Below are 20,697 nucleotides of genomic sequence, written 5' to 3'. Positions count from 1 at the left end.
ATGTGTAAACTGTGTGTATACATATGTATTCATAGTACACAAATTACATTAACTTAATTGCATGGAATATATAATCAAATGCAATTAATTACATATTTTTACATAATTAATCATTTTCCTAATGCTTAACCTACATTTTCTAAGCTGCATTTCAATAATGTTATTAAAGTAGTTCCATCGTCATTATCTAGAAAAAGTGATGGTGTGCTTTTGTCTTTATATTTTATAAAATTTGAAGATATTCAGGCTGGTTGCCCTCTTTCTATGTTAGGTGACACAAACCATAGACACGTGCTTATGTGCATAGTAGAGTGTGTGCCTCTCTCTCTAACAGAAGTGATAAAGACAAGATATTCTCCTCTGCATGGAAGAAAAGAGGATACTCTTGTAACCTGCTTACTGGGGGCGGAGGGTGGGGTGTGTTTTCCAGAGATTCCTGCTGATCCATTTAGCGAAAAAACTTGGAGAAATATAATTATTATAGGATCAAGAAATATGATTAAAATAGAAAGTTTACACATTGCTTCTGCATCCAATTTCACAGGTCAAACTTTGCAGGTAGTTAAAACACACACATACACACACATGGGCATTTATAATTACCTTTATTTTTGTAAACTGAAAACAAAAATGTTACTAATATTGAATATGTAATCACTGATCATTATAAAACATATTCAGGATCTTAAACAATTTGTGTTTACTTTTCATACCATTAAACAACCTGCTGATTTCATCAAATATTTTAATAATTTCTCATTTTATTTATTTTATACTTCTCTTCAACACCACTTCAAATTTTCTCATGCCTTAGATTTGTTTTCTAAACTACTTATTCAATTCACTATTCATAAATATTTAGGTTGCCTTCTCTTCCCCCTCCTCTTTTTTTACCATTATAAAAGAATTTCATTGAAAGTTGTGCATAAAACTGTAATTCTAACAGATATGTCTAAAAAGCAAATGGATCTCCACACTTCAAATGCTGTCAAACTGCACGATTTCCTTGACTGGGACAGGGAGATTCATATAGAGATAGAAATAAAGATAGAAATTAATAGAGATAGAGTACATATATATGGACATATATATATATATATATATATATACAAACACACATTTCTGCATATAATATATATATACACATACACACACAAACTTATCTACAAGTGTAAGGTTAAGTAGGGTAGTGATAATATTCTTATCTTCAAATCTTATTCAGATGGCCAAATTACTCATAGAGACAGTCTTTTACTTCAATTCATGTAGAAGTACCAGTTAAAGAAATACCAGTGTAGTTTAACCATTATGCTTAGCAAGGGATGCAAAATTAATATAACTAAAACAATAAAACAATAAGCAACTAAAACAATATCTAGGTACCAGGAGTTACACATCCCTTAGATCAGATGGCAAACAGCCTCAGTACCACTAGATATTAACAGAGGAATGAAATTAAAGTTGTACTTTATAGACTAACACATCTAGAAGGGAAAAACTGAAACATACTTCTTTTTAATGTCTTTGAATCTCTCTTCAGACCTCACTCTTCCAATGAAAAGTTTAGATTGCTATTTATACTCCTTCTACCTCTCAAAGTCTATGAGTCTAAAGTAAAGCAATAGCTTTAAAGGATTTTTACCTTTCGACTTAAATGATATTTAAAATGTACTGTATCTCTTAAAATTATTTTCCTAATTTACATAGTTATACTTTCAGTTTTAACTCTGGATACATGGCTGGGTTTATGGTACACCTACAATTACTATTACACGCACCAGAAAAAAAGCCAAGAACATAAACTGTGCAACTCAACATCACCATCTAGTGACAGAATTCCTAACACGTGACAAAGCTGAGCAAAAAGAAATAGATTTCAGAGATATAATGTCCTGGTAGTTTATCTTTAGAATAATCACCCAAATGTAACAGCTCTCACTGAATATGTATGGCTCTACAAATAAAATACTAACCCTTAATTGGCTATGTTTGTACTCTAAAATGTAATTTATATTCTCACCATAGAGGTACATCCATAGATCTCACCAATCTATATTTTTGTGTATTAAGTCATTATCAGAAAGCTTCATATAGTTTTTTACACTTTTTTCTTAATGAACTATATTCTATATGTCACTTTTCTTTCAGATTTTGACACCCCATTTTCTTAAGTTATTCAACTGAAGTACCTTCCAATTTCATTATTTCTACTACACATGGCCCACTACTGCCTTGGGAAGTAAAAAGGTGACAAAAAGACACCACATTTTTTAAAAAGGTCCCACTTTTCCCCTTGATGTTTAGAAATGATTACAGGGGCTATGACAGATGTAAAATATAATACAGTAATCAAATCACTTTGGTATGATAAGAGGGTTGAATCGGCAGAGATAAGGGAAAAAAATGAAAAGAAATTGAGAATTTCACCTCTAAATTCACTATTATCATACTATAGACAGAGATTTCACCTGGAGATGATACATTTTTTTCTGTCCTTAAAAATTTTTTCATGTCATCATTTTCAGAAATCCTGTACAGTATTTCCACACAGCCATGGAACTACAATGGACTCTATTATAAGTTAGACAAAAAATATTCCCTCTGGCATTCTACATTCTAAGACCACACCGAAGTTTTCCAGTCAATTCCATTATGTATGACATATGTAATTTATTTGAAATAATCACTATATACCATTCAATGGAAATAATGTATACAAACATTGTAATACTTTGTATCTTCATTTTCTTAATGTTTCATAAATTACAAAGCATTCTCTCCTACATTATTGTTGCTCTTCATATCAATCCTATTAAATTTTTAATCCTATCTTACAAAAAAGTAAGACTAAGAAAGACTAATTTATCTAAAATCACAGTTGGAGTCTAAAATATTATTTTTGCCACTTATCCTAGATTTTGTATCTTATTTTATTCTTCCCATTTTTCCTTCTTACTTCATTATTTTCCTTTTATTCTTTTTTTTTTAGATGGAGAATTTTAATTAAATTGGCATAGTTAAGACCAAAAACGGAAGGTGGACATTGTCAGTGTATCTTCAGCCCTTGCCTTAATGGGCGAATGAACACAACTTGAAACACAGGTGACTCTTGCTGGTCTATGAGACAGTGAAGGGAGCTTCTCAATATTTAAATATATTAATATAACCAGTTATAAAAATCTAAATATTTGAAACACAGGTGACTCTTGCTGGTCTATGAGACAGTGAAGGGAGCTTCTCAATATTTAAATATATTAATATAACCAGTTATAGAAATCTAAATATAAAACCAATCTCCTATAGGGTTTGAGAAGGCATTCACCATATCCCTGAAAAGTTTAACATTCCTTATTCAAGTTTAATCATCTCTTTAGAAAGGGAAAACAGTGATAGTACTTGTTGAACCAGAATTACTATCAAAATTCAAAAAGCTGACCATATTTATTTAGCCACAAGCCAATCTTACTTAAATCAGGACAGAAATATTACATCAGTCATTCATGATCTGAATTCTAGTGTATGAGATCAATTTAAATATGGTACACATAAAAAGTCATGAGACATTTGTTTCATAATAAATAAGGCAGTGGCCAACTATTACTCATTAGTAGCTTTTTTGAGATAAGTTATCAAGTCTGCCCTTTCTCCCTTCTTCTTAACGTCAGCAAAGATCATTTTTGTTCCAGGGATGTACTTCTTGGGATTCTCCAAATACTCCATCAGCGTCTCCTCTCCCCAGAGGTGATGCCTTCGTTCTTGTTGGCATCTGTGTAAGAGAATCCGACAGCCTGTCCTGTCTTTCACCCAAACAGACCACAGAGATTTGGCCCGGCCTTGTGCTTGCCTCCCTTTTCCACAGTATGGCACTGGGCACACTTCTGAACAAAAATCTTCTTGCCCTTCTCGACATCACCCATTTTAAAATCGTTCCTTCTCCGTGCACGACTCAGAGGTTCCCGCTCGCAAGCCGAACGTCCCGCTCTCTAATCCCAAGAACACGCTGGTCCACGCCTATGTATCTCATTATTTTTCTAATCATTCATAATATGCTCCCATTATAGAAAATTTAGAACAGAAAATTATAAGCCTGAGAAATGTGTAAGCCCACCACCCAGATATAATAGCTATTTTGCTGTATTTTATTCCTATCTGTTTTCTCTTTATTCTTTATATTCAATGGAGATCATGTTCTACATGCAATTTTGTTTCCTGGTATTTTTCAGTGAACATGATGATACTCGTGTCACTGAAAAACATTGTGTTAAAGATCCTTTTAATATCCAGATATAACTAAATATGCCACAATTTACCATTATGTATATATATTTATTGATATACCATATATATTATTTTATATTCTAGAAACTTCATTTTCTTATTATTTCCTTAATAGTAGACAATTAGGTTCTACTCAATTTGTTTACTGTTATATTCTATTTGAGAAACAGTTTCAGATTGTCCATAATTTCTATGTCTTGTGCATAGTATATTTCATGAAGTTAAATTTATATGAAAACGGGTATGTTTGTTTCAAGGTTCTTAGTACTTATTGGTACACTCCCTTCCTTAAATGAAGAAGTAATTTCAATTCCTCTTGCTCTCTGAGAATGGGACAATGGCTCTTACCATTCCATCTCCAGCACTCAAAAATCTCCTCCTCCCTCCTCGCTGAACTGCAGTAACGTCAATAACCAAGAATTAGTACTTTTTATGTAATTTATATTTTGCTTGCCATTAGAGTTGAATATTTTAAGGGTTTCTTTTTTTTTTTGTGGTACGCGGGCTTCTCACTGTTGTGCCCTCTCCCGTTGCGGAGCACAGGCTCTGGACACACAGGCTCAGCGGCCATGGCTCACGGGCCCAGCCACTCCGCGGCATGTGGGATCTTCCCGGACCGGAGCACGAACCCGTGTTCCCTGCATCGGCAGGCGAATTCTCAACCACTGCGCCACCAGGGAAGCCCAAGGGTTTCTTAACCATACTTTGCCAATTAACCACTGAGCTCCTAAATTTTTTTGAATCTCTTACACACGGCAATACAGAACACTGATGTTGTCTTTAAATTTTGTGATTTTTTTTTCCATATACAGAAGCTTTTTTTTTTTTTTTTTGTGGTATGCGGGCCTCCCTCTGCTGCGGCCTCTCCCGTTGCGGAGCACAGGCTCCGGACGCGCAGGCTCAGCGGCCATGGCTCACGGGCCCAGCCGCTCCACGGCACGTGGGATCCTCCCAGACCGGGGCGCGAACCCGGTTCCCCTGCATCGGCAGGCGGACGCGCAACCACTGCGCCACCAGGGAAGCCCCCAGAAGCTTTTTTAATGCAGTCAAAGCTTAGTTATTTCCTCAACTACTTTTTGGATTATTATCTCTTTCCCCATCCAAACCTCAGAGATAGTCACTTTCATAGTTTATTGAACTGTGGCTGTCTCATTTATTTATTTTAGCTCTTTAATATACACAAAACTTCCTTTAATGCCTGTGAAGTGAAAATATAAGGTGATTTCTTTTTTCTAGACAGCAAAACAACTGCCTCTTATACCATTTGCCGAGCAATTCAACATGTCCTGGATGATTGGGGTACTCTAATATAACTACCTCGTAGGATCTTCACAGAATAGGTAATACACAGAAAAGTTCACAAATTTCCATCTTTATCTTAAAAGTGACCATATTACTAAATTCTTTTATTAATTTCTAGAGTGTTTTTGTTGTTAATTCCATAGAGATTTCTACATACAAGTCATGTCTTTAGAAAATAATAGTCACCTTGTCTCCTCCATATCATATCTGTTAATTTTGGTTTTATATCCATTACTATGTTCTGATTCCAGTTTTACTCTTCATTTTTTGAGAGAGACTGTGCATGATGTGTATGTGTGATGTGTGTGAATGTGGTTAAGCCTTACCCTAGACTCTCTCTCCTTCGATGATAATTCCATCGGTGAGAGAAAGGTGAATGTCATGTTAGCAACTCAAAAACATCCCTCTGGTGCGATGCTGTCCAAACCATAGCCACTAACCACATGCAACAATTTACATTTAAATTAATAAAAGTTAAATAAAATTAAACATTCAGTTCTTCAGTTACACTAGCCACAGTTCAAGTGCTCAGACACACCATATCAGAGTCCCAATTTATTCTGTTGGAGAAAGTTATTTAAAATTTTTAAATCCCAAAATATGTTTCTCTCTGACACACATTTTCCTAAACCAAGTATTTTCTTAGGCATCTGGTTAGACTCTCCTCCTTTCTGATTCCATGCACTATCATTCGAAATCAGATGCTTTCCCATGGCTACAAATATCAAAATACTTAACAAATCCCATTCTGCAACCTACAGTCTTTTTCCTGAGTGCAGAGTTGTATTTTCCTTTGCCTACTGCAAATTTACACGAGTTTACCAAAGCTATCTCAAATTCACCTGAAAACTAAAACCGTCTTACTTAATCCTCCTCTTCTTTTCTCTTTCTCTATCTCAATTAATGTATATCCAAATACTCAAAATAAAAACATTTGAGTTTAAACTTACACAGTGCTGTATGTCAATTATATCTCAATAAAACTGGAAGGGAAAAAAAAGTTGAATACAAAGTCAAAAATTTTTTTTGACTTGCCCTTGATAAATATCCTTATTTTTTATCTTTATCAATAATTCAACAAATAATTATTAAGCACCTAATATGCTAATACTATGTTAAGGCTAAGAATACAAAGGAGAGCAAAATAGCAATCCTCCTACCCTCATGAGATTTACTATCTAGTAGGATACACAAATAAATTAGACTTTATTCTGAAAGCATAAGAAAACTTTAAAAGGTTTTAAACAGAGCAACAGAGATTAAATCAAGTTTTTAATATATTGAGGCTATTAAGTCACAGAGTCTCATCAGATCTACCTTCTAAATATTTCTAAATTTCCCAAACGCACTCTCCTCTGTTGACCTCTATACCCTTCTACCTTTATCTTAGTGGGGTCACTGATTTCTCTAGCTCGCTCATTCCCTCCACTGTACCCTCTACTCTACTGCCAAAACAAACTTTTGAATTATTTTTTCCCAGTCTGGGTATGAGTTAAAACCTAATAAAATACTTGTTTCATTTAGCCAGCACATTCCAGAGTAGGCTGTAGCCCCTTACACATTTTAAACAGCCGGCCACAGGTCCTCACATCCAGGATTAGATCCTCACATCTGGGAACAGGAAGAAGCACCGGAGGGGTCTAAAATGATTCCTGAGCTGGGACACTGATGAAAGAACAGGTCCAAGACTGCATGGCAAAGACTGCCCACGAACAGGGACTGGATGAGATGACAGATAATTGAGCAAGGGCAGAGACCTCTCTTTTTTGTTCTAAGCTCATAGCAGTAGTAGAACCTTAATAAATAAGGAGGTAATACCCAACTTGATGATAAGGCCCAAAGACAGCAGTCACAAAATGTCACTGTTCAGATTCAGTCCAGTTTTGCTCCAACTTCTCCATACTACAGACACACTCAGGAGGAGGGTACCACTGTGGGTGCCCGGAGCCACCTGAGGGCTGCTGCAGAGGTTAAGTTAGTGAGAAAAAAAGGATGTTCAATAGCCAAGTTATGTCATGCCCATGGACCAAGAGAAAAACTGCCATGGCATTTTTGGGACCAGGGAAACAACTCACGTACTGGGGCTCTGAGTCTTCACATCAGGCATTTGATTTTTGTATCTGTCTCCCCAACTAGGCCATTAGCCCCTTGAGGGCAGAGATTCTCTTATTCATATCTGTAACCCCATTACCTGGTGTATTACAGAAACACAATAAATGTTTATTAAATAAATGAATGGTTGTATCTATCCCCACATTGTATTTTCTTACCCTATTAGAATTCTAAAAAGCTGTAAAATAATCTTCATAGTTTTGTCAATATATTTAATCCTGTCACCCCCTTCCTTAAAAACCACAATCACTCCTTGAAGTAATTTAAAGTATCTATCATGGCAAGCTAGACTCTATGTAACTGACCTCTAGAATATGGTAACAAACACATTTCCAACAAGCCTCCTGAGACCAGCCCCTGAGCTAACTGAAATTGTTGGCAACTTATTCATACCTGTCTCCCACCGCCGCTTCTCACACTCTGAAATTCTGAATACTTCCCACCATCCCTGCCAACCTCGTACTGCTTTATTTATACCCAAGGATTCTTGGCATATAAGGAGAGATATTACTGACCAAATAATTCTGCCTATGTGAGTTTTGCAGGAAAACATACATTCAAAAAAGCTTGAAAAAAATTTGCTCTACATCAGACCATTTTACTGTTCTTGAAATACATCTTGCACCTTTGTTCAATACCTTTCCCTCTACCTGTAAAACTGGCCATATTCAAGGCCTAGATCAAATTTCTTATCCTCTCCATGGTTTTCTTTGATTTGACACTCTTCATGTAAGACAAAAAAAATGATCATAGATGAAAGAACAATTAATTTTCGCCCCTTGATGCATTCTCCTTTTATTCTATTAGTCACATAACATTGTAACTTTTTGTTTATATGCTTCCATAGTCTCACATATAAAGAATGAGCTCCTGCTGTATTTTCTAAAGGCAAAAACCAGAAGTTTTTTAAAAAGTGCTAGGCCCACAGTACACTAAACTGTTGAATGCTTTTGGTAACAAGATTATTTAGTTGTGTTTAGTGAATCAAAAGATTATGAGTGTGTGTGTGTATGTGTAAAATATGCTGCCAATGTAAACAAAGTACATTACACAGCCATATGATTAAATGCTGATTTAAATTATCTAGCCTATTGCTTTACCTCATAGCATGGATGGTTGAGAGGTTACTCCAATCAGGTAATACTTGTTTTTCTCATTAATTCATCTCTACTTTTTAAAAAGCAGAATTTTTGAAAATGGCAAGTATTACAAAATTTGGCAGAATTTAATAATCTCTTCCAACGCAGTTCTCCCATAATTCAATTTGTTTTTTTCTTGATGATGAATTTTCTATACTAATTACATCCTTCCCTTGTTCACTGTATTTCCCTCACTCACATCCATTTTCATTCACATTGCCCCTTTGCAATTCTTTCTATGTTTTTGGCCTTTTATTCAAAGCTTCAGAGCTGGCATTCTCTTTGTCTTCCTGTGGGTCTATGGGTTTACTTCAAACTGAATAGCTATAAAAATATAGAGAATAACTGTACAGTTCTAAATAAAGATTGATGTTATGCTTAACATATTCAAAGTTATTATAATAAACATTTACAAAAATGATGTTTTCAATTTATACCTGTGGTAGTTTCAGGTAGAGGATAAAGAATATATTGAAAAACAGCAGTTCAGTCATAACTTCTGCATTGGCCTTTTCCACAATACATTTTACTCTTTATTTTAAATTTACGACTATTTTCAATAACTTTAACTTTCTGAGAATGTCCACTTGCATTGTATATAGATATAAATTCTCTATTGTGGACTCAGTTTTATTTTTCCCTCTTTTTTATTAGTAAAGACATTAACAATAAAATAGGCTCACTTGCTCCAGCTGGTAATTTCTCAGTACTAGTAATATATTATTCCTCTTTTTGTGACATCATAATCATCTATATAGAAGTACCATGTATCTTTGTGTAGAAGCTACTGTTTCCATTAAATTTAATTACCTCCCCCTGTGGTTTTAAATAGAAGTGGCTTCAAAATGAGGGCAGCTTCTATTAAATTTAATTACTTTCCCCTGCTGCTTGCCTGGTAAAAGGGAGGTCACTAAATGAGAGCAGCTTCTAGCCTAAAGTATATGGTAACTGTGTGCCAGCAATAACAAAATTGTGCCCAAAATACCCTTCTAGGGAGCTTCATAGGTTTATCCTTTCTCCTATTTAAAATTTTTTCTTCAGCCTTAATTTAAGCCCTTAAAAAATGAGCATGGATAGAAGGAGATATATTTTTAAAATCAATTTTAGTTTCACAGGCTAAATCAAGGCAAATATACTATTTCTGTACAAATATATTGGAAATTATCCCACTCAAATGTTCAAGCTCAGAACTTTTAAGATTAACATCATTTGTTGTCATTTCTCCAGCTGTAAGGATACTAAGTTTTATTCTTCACACATTTTCAATGTCTAGTAAAATCCTTCATTGATTCTCATCAGATGGATTTAAAGACTGCTTCCTAAAAGTTATTAAAAAGGTATTAAGTTTAGGGAGATTTCAGAAAAATATTCAGAAATAGTAATGTTAAAAAGGAAAAAAAAGAAAACCCATCAGGTTCATTATAGACTGTTAATCTGTATGCTTTCCTAAAAGTTATTAAAAAGGTATTAAGTTTAGGGAGATTTCAGAAAAATATTCAGAAATAGTAATGTTAAAAAGGAAAAAAAAGAAAACCCATCAGGTTCATTATAGACTGCTGTATTTGAAAAAAAGTTAATCTGTATGCTTTATAATAGTATGAAAACGTATATCGGTTTAAAAATACTATGGTATAATCCTATAAAATATTTTAGTTAAATATTAATTAGGAGAAAATACTACTCAGTTAAAACACCATTGTACTATTTATTTTTTTATACAGGCAGAATGTAGATGAACAACATTTCCATTCAATCACACAGTTTAGTATAAATATAAAACAAGACACCCCTTAAGCATTTTAAGTAACAAATTAAACATTTACATTTTTTACTGTGCACTGAGGCTTAACATTTATGCAGCTTCAAAACCAAAGTACAGCCTCAAGGGAAGTCTCTCCACTGACAAATTAATACCTTAGAGAACAGAGCTGAATGGTGGCAATGAACTCATTTGTTCCCCCAATAATGAAGAATGACTTTTTCTTTACCACATCTGTGACTGTTGCTATGGTGACCCAGACTTACCTCATTGCTTCTCGGAGAGCTCCTCGCTCACCAAGAGTCGTGTGCTTGATGTCATCAAAATTATTCTCCAGCTTCTCGCAATTCTGCAACATATTAGAAAAATGCATTAATCCTCCAACATCCTGAGATAAAATTATATCTATGCAATTATGTAAAATATAATTGATTATATTGATTATGGACTCAAAAATATGCACACCATTTTAATTGGGTAGGATTCATTAAAATTGACAGTGTGAATTCAACAGTAAAAAAATAAAAACGTTTTATGATACAGCTGTCACAGAAGTCTTATCAATTTTTCAAAATTGGGTAAAGAGAAGAAATGAGTATTATATAAAAGTAGTACAACTTCTAGAGTTTTGAGGTTTAAAAATTGTTTCTCTAAAATAATCTCAAGTATATCAAAGCCAACTGGAATTCAAAAGAAAGTCAATAAAGTTTGAAATCACAATAAATTGTACATGATAAATACCCAGTTCTAAAATATTAGTATTTACTGATATGGAAAGATAAAGCCCAGGCATAATATAATAATAAAAGTTCAAACATTTTAAAATCAAGAATTAAAAATTAGATCTTTAAATAACAGTTATATACAAATTGTTCACAAATATATATATATGTATATATATATTTGAAAATAAATAAGTCCAATCATTAAAATTAAGTGACATTACATCAGGCTGTTAGCATTACTGGACTGAATTTTCTAAGAGTTTGTTTAATTTTAATTATGTTTTTATATGTAAAACTAACTTAATCTCACATGACCCTAATAAGTTATCAGAACATAATATATAGGATTAAATTTTAGCCTAAAAAATGTATCCCTATGAATCTTTTGGCACATTAGATTTCATGTATTTAGGTAATAAAATAATTGGATTTAGCATTTTAGTTAATTTAACAGACAGTAAAACTAAATAATAAAATTCTAACATTAATGGGTTCTATTTTAAATTGTAAAGAAGTATGCTGGATTTTACAAAAATACAGAATTTAGATTAATAATTTCCAATGTGTAAGAATTCATTGATTTAAAACCCATTGTTATATATACCATTATCTTACCTTGATATCTTTTTAGATCAGCCAAATTAAGGCAAAGATCCTTTTTAGCACATAGTTATATGCTTTACAATGAAAATCTTGAAAATTAGCAAAATGTATCTAAAATAATTTGAATTCTGAATAAAAGTCCTTTTTTGGATATGTGAGTTGCAAATATCTCCTGCTCTGTGTCTTGTCTTTTCACTTCACTTTTTAACAGTATCTTTTCATAAAGAGAATTTCTTTTTTTTTTTTTGATACGCGGGCCTCTCACTGTTGTGGCCTCTCCCGTTGCAGACCACATGCTCCGGACGCGCAGGCTCAGCGGCCATGGCTCATGGGCCTAGCCGCTCTGCGGCATGTGGGATCCTCCTGGACCGGGGCACAAACCCGCATCCCCCCTGCATCGGCAGGCAGACTCTCAACCATTGCGCCAACAGGGAAGCCCAAGAATTTCTTATTTTTAAAGAGGCCCAATTTATTATTGCTTTAATTTACGGTTAGTGCTATTTGTGTTCTGTTTAAGAAATCTTTGATTTCCTCAAGGTTATAAATTTATTTTCCTATATTTTTTCCACAAAGCTTTATTACTTTGCATTTCACATTTAGATGTGTAATTCATCTGGGATTGATATTTGTATATGGTGTGTAACAGAAAATCACACCATACAGGTCAGCAGTTAAATCAGTACTATTTATTGAAAAGGCCATCATTTCCCCACTTTAATTCATCTTTTCCATAAAGTAAGACACAGTATACATAGGGTCTGTTTCTGGAGTCCATAATGGCCAACTGCTCAATTTCCTATATTTGTGCTAGTATCACACTGCTTTAATTACTTATATCTATAATAAATAAAGAACTCCTACAAGTAAATATGAAAAAAAATACAATTCAATGTAAAATGGGCAAAAGACTTAAATAAACACTATATAACAGAGACTATACAAATAACTAATTTAAAAAGATCATGCTCAACAGCATTAGTCATGAGAAACATGCAAATTTTAAAAATGAAATATCACTACACACTTTGAAAATGTGTAAAATGAAAAGGATAGATGATACAAAAGTGGGGTTTTTTAGTATAAAAAGCAACTGAAGCACTGCTGGTGGAACTGTAAATTGTTAAAACCACTTGATAAAGCTTTTTGGTAGCACTTTCAAAAGCTGAACATTCATGTCTTGGAATACACCCAGAACAAATATATAATATGTTCGCCTAAAGTCGTGTACAAGAATGTTAATTGTAGCACTATCCAAATTTCCCCAAACTGGAAACAAGTCAAATGTACATAAAGATAGAATATATAAATCAACTGTGTTATATTACTACAATGGAAAATACATAGCAATGAGAATGAACAAACTACATCTATGTGGAATAACATGGATTATCTCACAGCCATACATAGTACTAAATAAAGTGACACACAGAAGATCACATAGGAAAATTATTCCACTTACATAAATTTCAAAAACAAGCAAAGCTGGGCTTCCCTTGTGGCACAGTGGTTAAGAATCCGCCTGCCAATGCAGAGGACATGGGTTCGAGCCCTAGTCCGGGAAGATCCCACATACCGCAGAGTGACTAAGCCTGTGCACCACAACTACTGAGCCTGCACTCCAGAGCCCGCGAGCCACAACTCCTGAAGCCCAGGTGCCTAGAGCCCGTGCTCCACAACAAGAGAAGCCACCTCAATGAGAAGGCCGTGCGCCACAATGAAGCGTAGACCCCGCTCACCTAAACTAGAGAAAGCCTGCGCACAGCAACCAAGAGCCAACGCAGCCAAACATAAATAAATTAAATAAATAAAATTTTTAAAATTACCTTTAAAAAAATAATAACTTGGAAACAAAAACAAGCAAAGCTACAGTGAATAGTTCAAGAATAAAAGTAAGAAAACAATTCTATTTATAAGAATATAAAAAAGAATAGAATACTACTTAATAACTTTAACAAAAGAAGCATAAGACTTGTGTACTGAAAAGTACAAAACATCATGATAAAAATTAAAAAAGACCAAAATAAATGGTAAGACATCCCGTGTTCATGAATTAGAAGACAATATTGTTAAGGTGGCACTACTCCCTAAATTAGTCTAAAGTTTCAATGCGATTCCTGTCAAAATCCCAGCTGACTTTTTTTTTTTGCAGATTTTGATAGGCTGATTCTAAAATTCATATGAAAATAGAAGGGACCCAGAATAGCCAAAACCTTCTTAAAAACAGAATAGCAAAGTTGAAGGCCTAACACTACCTGATTTCAAAAATGACTATAAGCCTACAGTTATCAAGACATATATCCGCATATATATATATACAAATGTTCATAACACCATTATTCATAACAGACAAAAAGTAGAAAAAATGCAAGTCAATAAAATGATAAATGGATAAGCAAATAAGGTATACCAATATAATGATATACTATTCAGCCATAAAAATGTAAGTTCTGATACATGATGAGCTTTGAAAACGTTATGCTAAGTGAAAAAGCCAGATACAAATGAATTGTATCAATGAATTGTATCAAAAAGCCAGATACAAATGAATTTTATCAATTCATTTACATAAAATGTCGAATACAGGCATATCCATAGAGATAGGAGATTAGTGGTTGCCAGGGAGGGGCTGCAGAGAGGGAAGGAATTATTGCTAATGGTAACGGGATTTCTTTTTGGGGACATGAAAGTTCTGAAATTAGTGGTGATCAATGCACAACACTGTGAATATACTAAAAACCACTGAATTATATGCATTTTAAATGAGTGAACCTTACGGTATGTGAATATATCTCAATAAAGCTACTATTTTAAAAGTAGGCAAAACTAATCAAGGTGTTGGAAATTAGTGGATAGTGACTACAGGAGACAGAAGAGGGTCTTCTAGGGCACTGTTTAACTCATTTTGTGAAAATTCATGGAACTGAATACTTAAGATCTGTTTAGTTTTCCATATGTAATACTACAATAAAAAGCTTTTAGAAGAGAGTTCGAATTCTGGTGAAGGAATCATAATGTAGTAATATATCACTACAGTTAAAGAATGCAGATAAAGAAGTTCAAAGTAGCTGACACAGTAAGTGTTAGCTACCAGCTAATAATAATAAAATAACATTTTATTATTTACTAAAATTCTGTACTAAAGATCCAATTCCTGTAACTTACCCTGATAAATTTTTGATACTTCATTAACTAAATTATGAACTTTTTCTCTATAGAGTAATAGTCTTAAAGAATGACATTTATATGACTATAACTGCAAAGATGAATAACTAAATTATTTGAATTAGATGGCCTTTGAAGAACACTTTCCCATTACTTCTGGGATAAAATTAGTCTGGACCTCTAAGGCAGAAAGAAGAGTTTTCCTTTCTTTATTCAGGAAAAAAAGGGGGGCGGGGGACAAATGTAAATTTTACACTGAACAGATTATAGTGCCCTTTCAAATATTTCTATGGAAATAATAATATTTTTTAGAAGCTTTATGTTCATAGGTGTTCAATGCAGCATTTTTATGACAGTGAAATATTGGGGGGGATCCTAAATTTTCGACAATAAAAGAATGGTTAAATAAAGCACTTTGAATTTGAGGGATATTATGCATTAATTACAAATGCTGTTTAGATAGAGTTAGCCAATGTTTGTATGACATTGTGTAATTTTTTTAAAAAGACACTATAAAATTGAATATGTTGTATGATATGATTACAATTTTGGAAAAGAAAACAAGCAAAGCCAAAAAAGACTAGAAATGAAATAGTAACTCAGATTATCTCAAAATGTTGAATAAACAAGGGTTTATTTTTTTACTTATACTTTTCAATATTTTCCGAAGTTTCAGTTATAGGTTTATATTTCTTTTTGACTTCAAGATTTAAAAAATCAAGAGTTTTTTTAAAGATTTTGGAAGTATTTGTATATTCTATGCTGAATATGCTATTTTTGTAAAATATAATACAACAAAGTAATCACTAGCAATAAAAGAAATTTAATATAAGATAGGACTTGACTTTTCCAATATTTATTTTTTCTATTAAATATGCACTTGACTAATTAAGATCTCTGCCTCCTCTGATTATTTGCCAATGAGTTCATGAAAGTTTTAATATTTCAAATTGTCCAAAAAAAGTTTCCAATCATCAGTTTGATTTCTTTACTTTTGCACACCCAAAAAGAGGTATAAGGATGTACACAAAGCAGTAAAAGAAAATAAAGTCATATAATAAAATCAGTTACACTTATTTGCTATATTCAACCTACAACATAGCTTAATGTGAACAACTGATACTCAAATAGTGCCACTTGGGCTAAGCGAATACCTGAAAAGACCAAAACACAACTACTAGTTATATAATATTTGGAATATATTGTTTTTAGCTTTCATATATTTAACTTAATAACAGATGACTAGTATTTATTCATGATTCTAAACAGACTTCGCAATACAATTTTTAGAGTTGCATAATATTCTACTGCACCCATGTGCTATTATTTATTTAGCTAATTCCTTTTTGGTTTGGTTTGGTTGTTTGTTGCTAATGCTATTATAAACATAAAACAAGACTAGATGGCTAAAAATGAAATAAAAGCTTAAAAAGTATTAAGAAAAAATAAATATTCATTGACTGGGATTATTCATTCCAACTAATTTCCCAGCTAACTCAAATTGTTTTCATCTGAAATATATTCAAATTATGTGACTATGGTAGAGTCAATACTCAAATTCAGGATTACTGATTCTATATCTCATTCTTGTTCCTGAATTTAACTGTTAATAGAAAACAATGCACGTTTTCTCTGTGGTCATATAATTATACTTAGTTTTTTCTAGGTTTGCCATAAACCCAACCCCATCAATTTAGATGAATCACTGCTAAGAGTCTTACATTTAAATCTTAAGTTGGAAAAAGGTTTCATAACCTTGTTCTTTCAAACTTTACTGACTCCTCCTGATATGGAAAACAGCACCTACCACTTCCCCACAGGTGGTTTACAAATCAGATGTGGAAATAGATATTTCTATTTAATTGTTTGGGGCATATTTTTCATTTTTAATATATCTCCTACTTTGGATATACATAAATATATACACAGATACACACACATATATACATACAAATGTGTTTGCTAAATGGAGTCATTTAATAGAAATAAATCTGTACCTTGACAAGGTATTTTTGTTTTTTATGGTTGGTTTTCAAGAAAATCTTAGAATCTTTGATTTTACCAACAGAGATTAACAAAATCAAATAACGTTATATCTGAATCTCTTTATTTAAGAACAGTTGTCTTCAGTTAGGGTACTGTCTTCTCACACACTACCTATAGGAAATGTGAGATTTAATTATTAAAATCAATGGAAAGGCTAGAAAAGTCACGCTACTGTAATTAAGAGAGAATTTTAATATCTCAACTTAGCCATTTAAAGTAACTCCCTAGACCAGAGCAATAATGCCCACGGCAAAACAAAGTCATAGACAACAAATATATAAGGCAGCCTGCTACAACCCTGTGACACAGCAGCTTAGAATCAAAAGCAAACACCGATGGAGTCCACAAAAACCTCTTTTCATCCCAATATCCATTTCTGAGTCCCTTGGGAAAAACTGTACAATAAAATGTAAAAAGCAAAAAAAAAAAAAAGCTTTTACTATTTCTTATAATTTATAAATTATTTCAAAAAAGTGAATGTTAATCTGATCAATTTTTGGAAAAGGTCAATTCACAGTAAAATCCATGTGTAGACAACCTTTTCAAAACAGAATTCTTGTGGAAATTTTACTCTTTCAGATTTACATTTTTTAAAATTATACAGATGGTTTCAGAATCTCAAACGAGTCTAGATGTTACTACAAAAAAATGCATTTGCCTCCCTTCTATGTGGTAAATTGACAGCATAAAGAAAAAATACGTATACTTTCTTGTTTGTCTGGTTTTTCTACTGGTCCCGAAATCCCTCATCACTTTCCTCCTCTTTGCTACCTGCACTGTGGTTTTAAACTTTATTTTGGTCTCCACTGCTGCAGAGAAACAAGTTTGTGAAGGACGTTAAAGAAGAAACAAACAAAATTACTGGATTTTGAGTTTTTAAAGGCCTATCCCTAGCATACATAAACAATAGGGTGGAAAGACTGCTTGACTGTCTAGCTTTTCCAGCCACAGAGATAGGAGATAACAACATTCTTCTGAAGACAGAGTGAGAGAAAATTTGGACACAGAAGCCTTAAGTAGCCCCACTGAGCTCACTATGGCTCCAGGAATTGAGGACAGGCAAAGATATCAGAGTTGACTGAGAGAGAAAGTGTTCCAGAGCATCTGAAGGTATTTCTTCATTTTAATGATGAGAAGCCTCAAATTTAATAGTGATTTTATCTGGAAGTGGTTAAAATGACATATTTTACCGTAAAGTGGAATGGGAACCCAAAATGATTATTGAATAACAGAAAAGGAAAGAATGCTCCATGTTTCACACTCCCTGAGTCTGCACAAAACTTATTGTGCCCAACAGAACAATAGAGGAAATAAATAAGTCTTGTAAACATTTAAACAGTCTAATTGTTACCTTCACCAAAAATACCTGTGTCCTGAAGAAATCAAATCCAAGATTTTTTTTCAAGAATATATGAAAGTACCAAAGAAGAGATACAAGAGTTAAATTCTAGTTAAGACAAATGTTAGTCTTTTTCCAGAATGAGATAAACATCTCAAGCAACTAACATTTTTATCTGCTCATCCTCTCCATAAATAAAATTAAGCATCAGATGCTTTAGATGAGAGGCAGAGAGACTCACTCTCACGTCCACTATCAGTAACATTTTCCTAACATTAGGGACAACTGTAAGTAAAATGGAGCCAACGTCTTCTATCAAAGTCTATTCTCAGCCCAGTTCATTTGAGTACGGATCTGAGAAAAACTATAAACTTATGTTTAAATAACAAATAACTTAATATGCTGTTCATTACAGGGTGAAACCATGTAACTCGGATTGGGACTTGAAGCCACGTGCCAGGACTCAAACCTGGCCTAAACCCAGATTGGGACTTGAACCCACAGTCTTTTAATTGAGATCACACACCTGGTCTCAGGACTTAATGAAGCTCAGGTTCTTGATGTTCCTGTCGCAGAAAGAATTCAGTGAAAGACAAAGTGATAGGTAAGAAGTGGATTTATTCAGAAAGAAACACACTCCACAGGCAGAGTGTGGGCCATCTTAGAAGGCAACAAGCCCCGAAATATGAGGTAGTTGGTTTTTATGGGCTGGGTAATTTCATAGGCTAATGAGTGGGTGGATTATTCCAATTATTTTGGGGCTGGGGTGGGGATTTCCAGGAATTGAGCCACCACCTACCTTTGGACCTTTTATAGTTGGCCTCAGAACTGTCATGGCGCTGGTGCGTGTGTCATTTAGCATGCTAATGTATTACAATGAGCATATAATGAGGCTCAAGGTACACTGGAAGTCAAATCTTCCACCATCTTGTACCTAGTTGATTTTAACCAGTTTTTGTAATGTCCTATGGCTATGTCATTATTTTAAAGGCTGTGCCCTGCCCCCTTCCCTCCTGCTTCAAGGGGATTCTATATGTTAGTGTAGGATTATCCCAGAATACAATTTCAGGCATAAGTAAGGCATAGGGGACTTTCCAGGAGGTAAAAAACTTTCAAACAATTATAAATATGAACTTGCCCATGGTGATGACTGATACTTCCTATTTTTCAAGTGCCTCGTAATTTCCTTTGACCAAGATAATTGCATGAGAGCGCTGCAACCATCACAGCAGATGCAAGACAGACAATCTATGTTGTAGGAAAGAAGGAAGGGAAAGGCAAAGGGTAACTAAAAAGGAAAAGGGGACACAGGGAGAGAATGAATGAACAAACTACTCCTCAGATTAGCAATTACAAGAACAAGAAAAATCAGTGATTAGTAATAAAACAATGGAACAAAAAACAGGCCTATTAGCCTAAATACCATGGAGCAAGAAAGTGGGAACACACAGAAAAAATGGAAGGACATGAGAAGTACTGAATTTAGTGCTGACCAGACATTCCATTGGATACAACAGGCAAATGTTACCTCTACTTAATTAGTAGGAAACTGGAAATCCATATCAGCAACCAAGGTAAATGTTACAGTTTTTTGGCGTATAAAGATGAATTATATTAATAGTAAACTAGCTAATAGCATGAAGGGCTTACTCTGTGTTAGACACTTTTCTAGGAACTTTACCCATTTAACCTGCACAACAACCATTGAGATCCATACTTTACAACTGAGGAAGCAGGCACAAGGAGATTAAGACAACTTGCCTAAGGTCATATAGCTAGTAAGGGATAAAGCAGGGATTTGAACCCAAGCAGTCTGTCCTCAGAGCCATACTCAGATCCCTCAGAGACTGCTTCAAAAGAGTAAACTGAGTAAAGTCAGTATAATAAACTTCTGCATAGGTCCTCCTCTAGATGTTTGTTGTTAAATTTAGATAACTGGATTGGATGGATAATTGTTTACTAATAAAGTGGGGCATAAGTTTGTAGAGAATACTGTTTTATTTCTTTCTGGATGTGCTATACTTCACAAGGTAGAAAATAAAGAATCCAATATACAGATGTTTAGGCAAAATTAATACCCATAAATATTTTGCATGCAACAGTCTTTATTTGGGTCTGTGACACCACTGTGACAAATATAATGAGCAATTAAATTCCCAAGTGCTCAGATTTTGGCAGCAATTAAAGTAGAAACTAGAAACTAAGCATCAAAAAGAACTGGTTTTGGTGGCC

The 20,697-nt window shown here is 33.8% G+C and overlaps 1 protein-coding gene and 1 pseudogene across 1 annotated transcript in view; both read right to left on the bottom strand.

Moving 5' to 3' along the window:
* Positions 1 to 20,697, bottom strand: part of DPYD (dihydropyrimidine dehydrogenase) — an 840,387-nt gene that overhangs the window by 715,437 nt on the left and 104,253 nt on the right. The window contains exon 3 of the mRNA XM_024119602.3: positions 10,857 to 10,939. Within this exon, the coding sequence (XP_023975370.1) occupies positions 10,857 to 10,939 (83 nt within the window). The remainder of the gene's footprint in view (positions 1 to 10,856; positions 10,940 to 20,697) is intronic.
* On the bottom strand, positions 3,195 to 4,261 carry LOC112063834 (cytochrome c-like; annotated as a pseudogene).

Source organism: Physeter macrocephalus, chromosome 4 (assembly GCF_002837175.3).
Source record: "Physeter macrocephalus isolate SW-GA chromosome 4, ASM283717v5, whole genome shotgun sequence".
NCBI classification, from domain to species: domain Eukaryota; kingdom Metazoa; phylum Chordata; class Mammalia; order Artiodactyla; family Physeteridae; genus Physeter; species Physeter macrocephalus.
The sequence above is the reverse complement of the archived record's forward strand: the minus strand, read 5'-3'. Positions and strand labels throughout refer to the sequence as shown.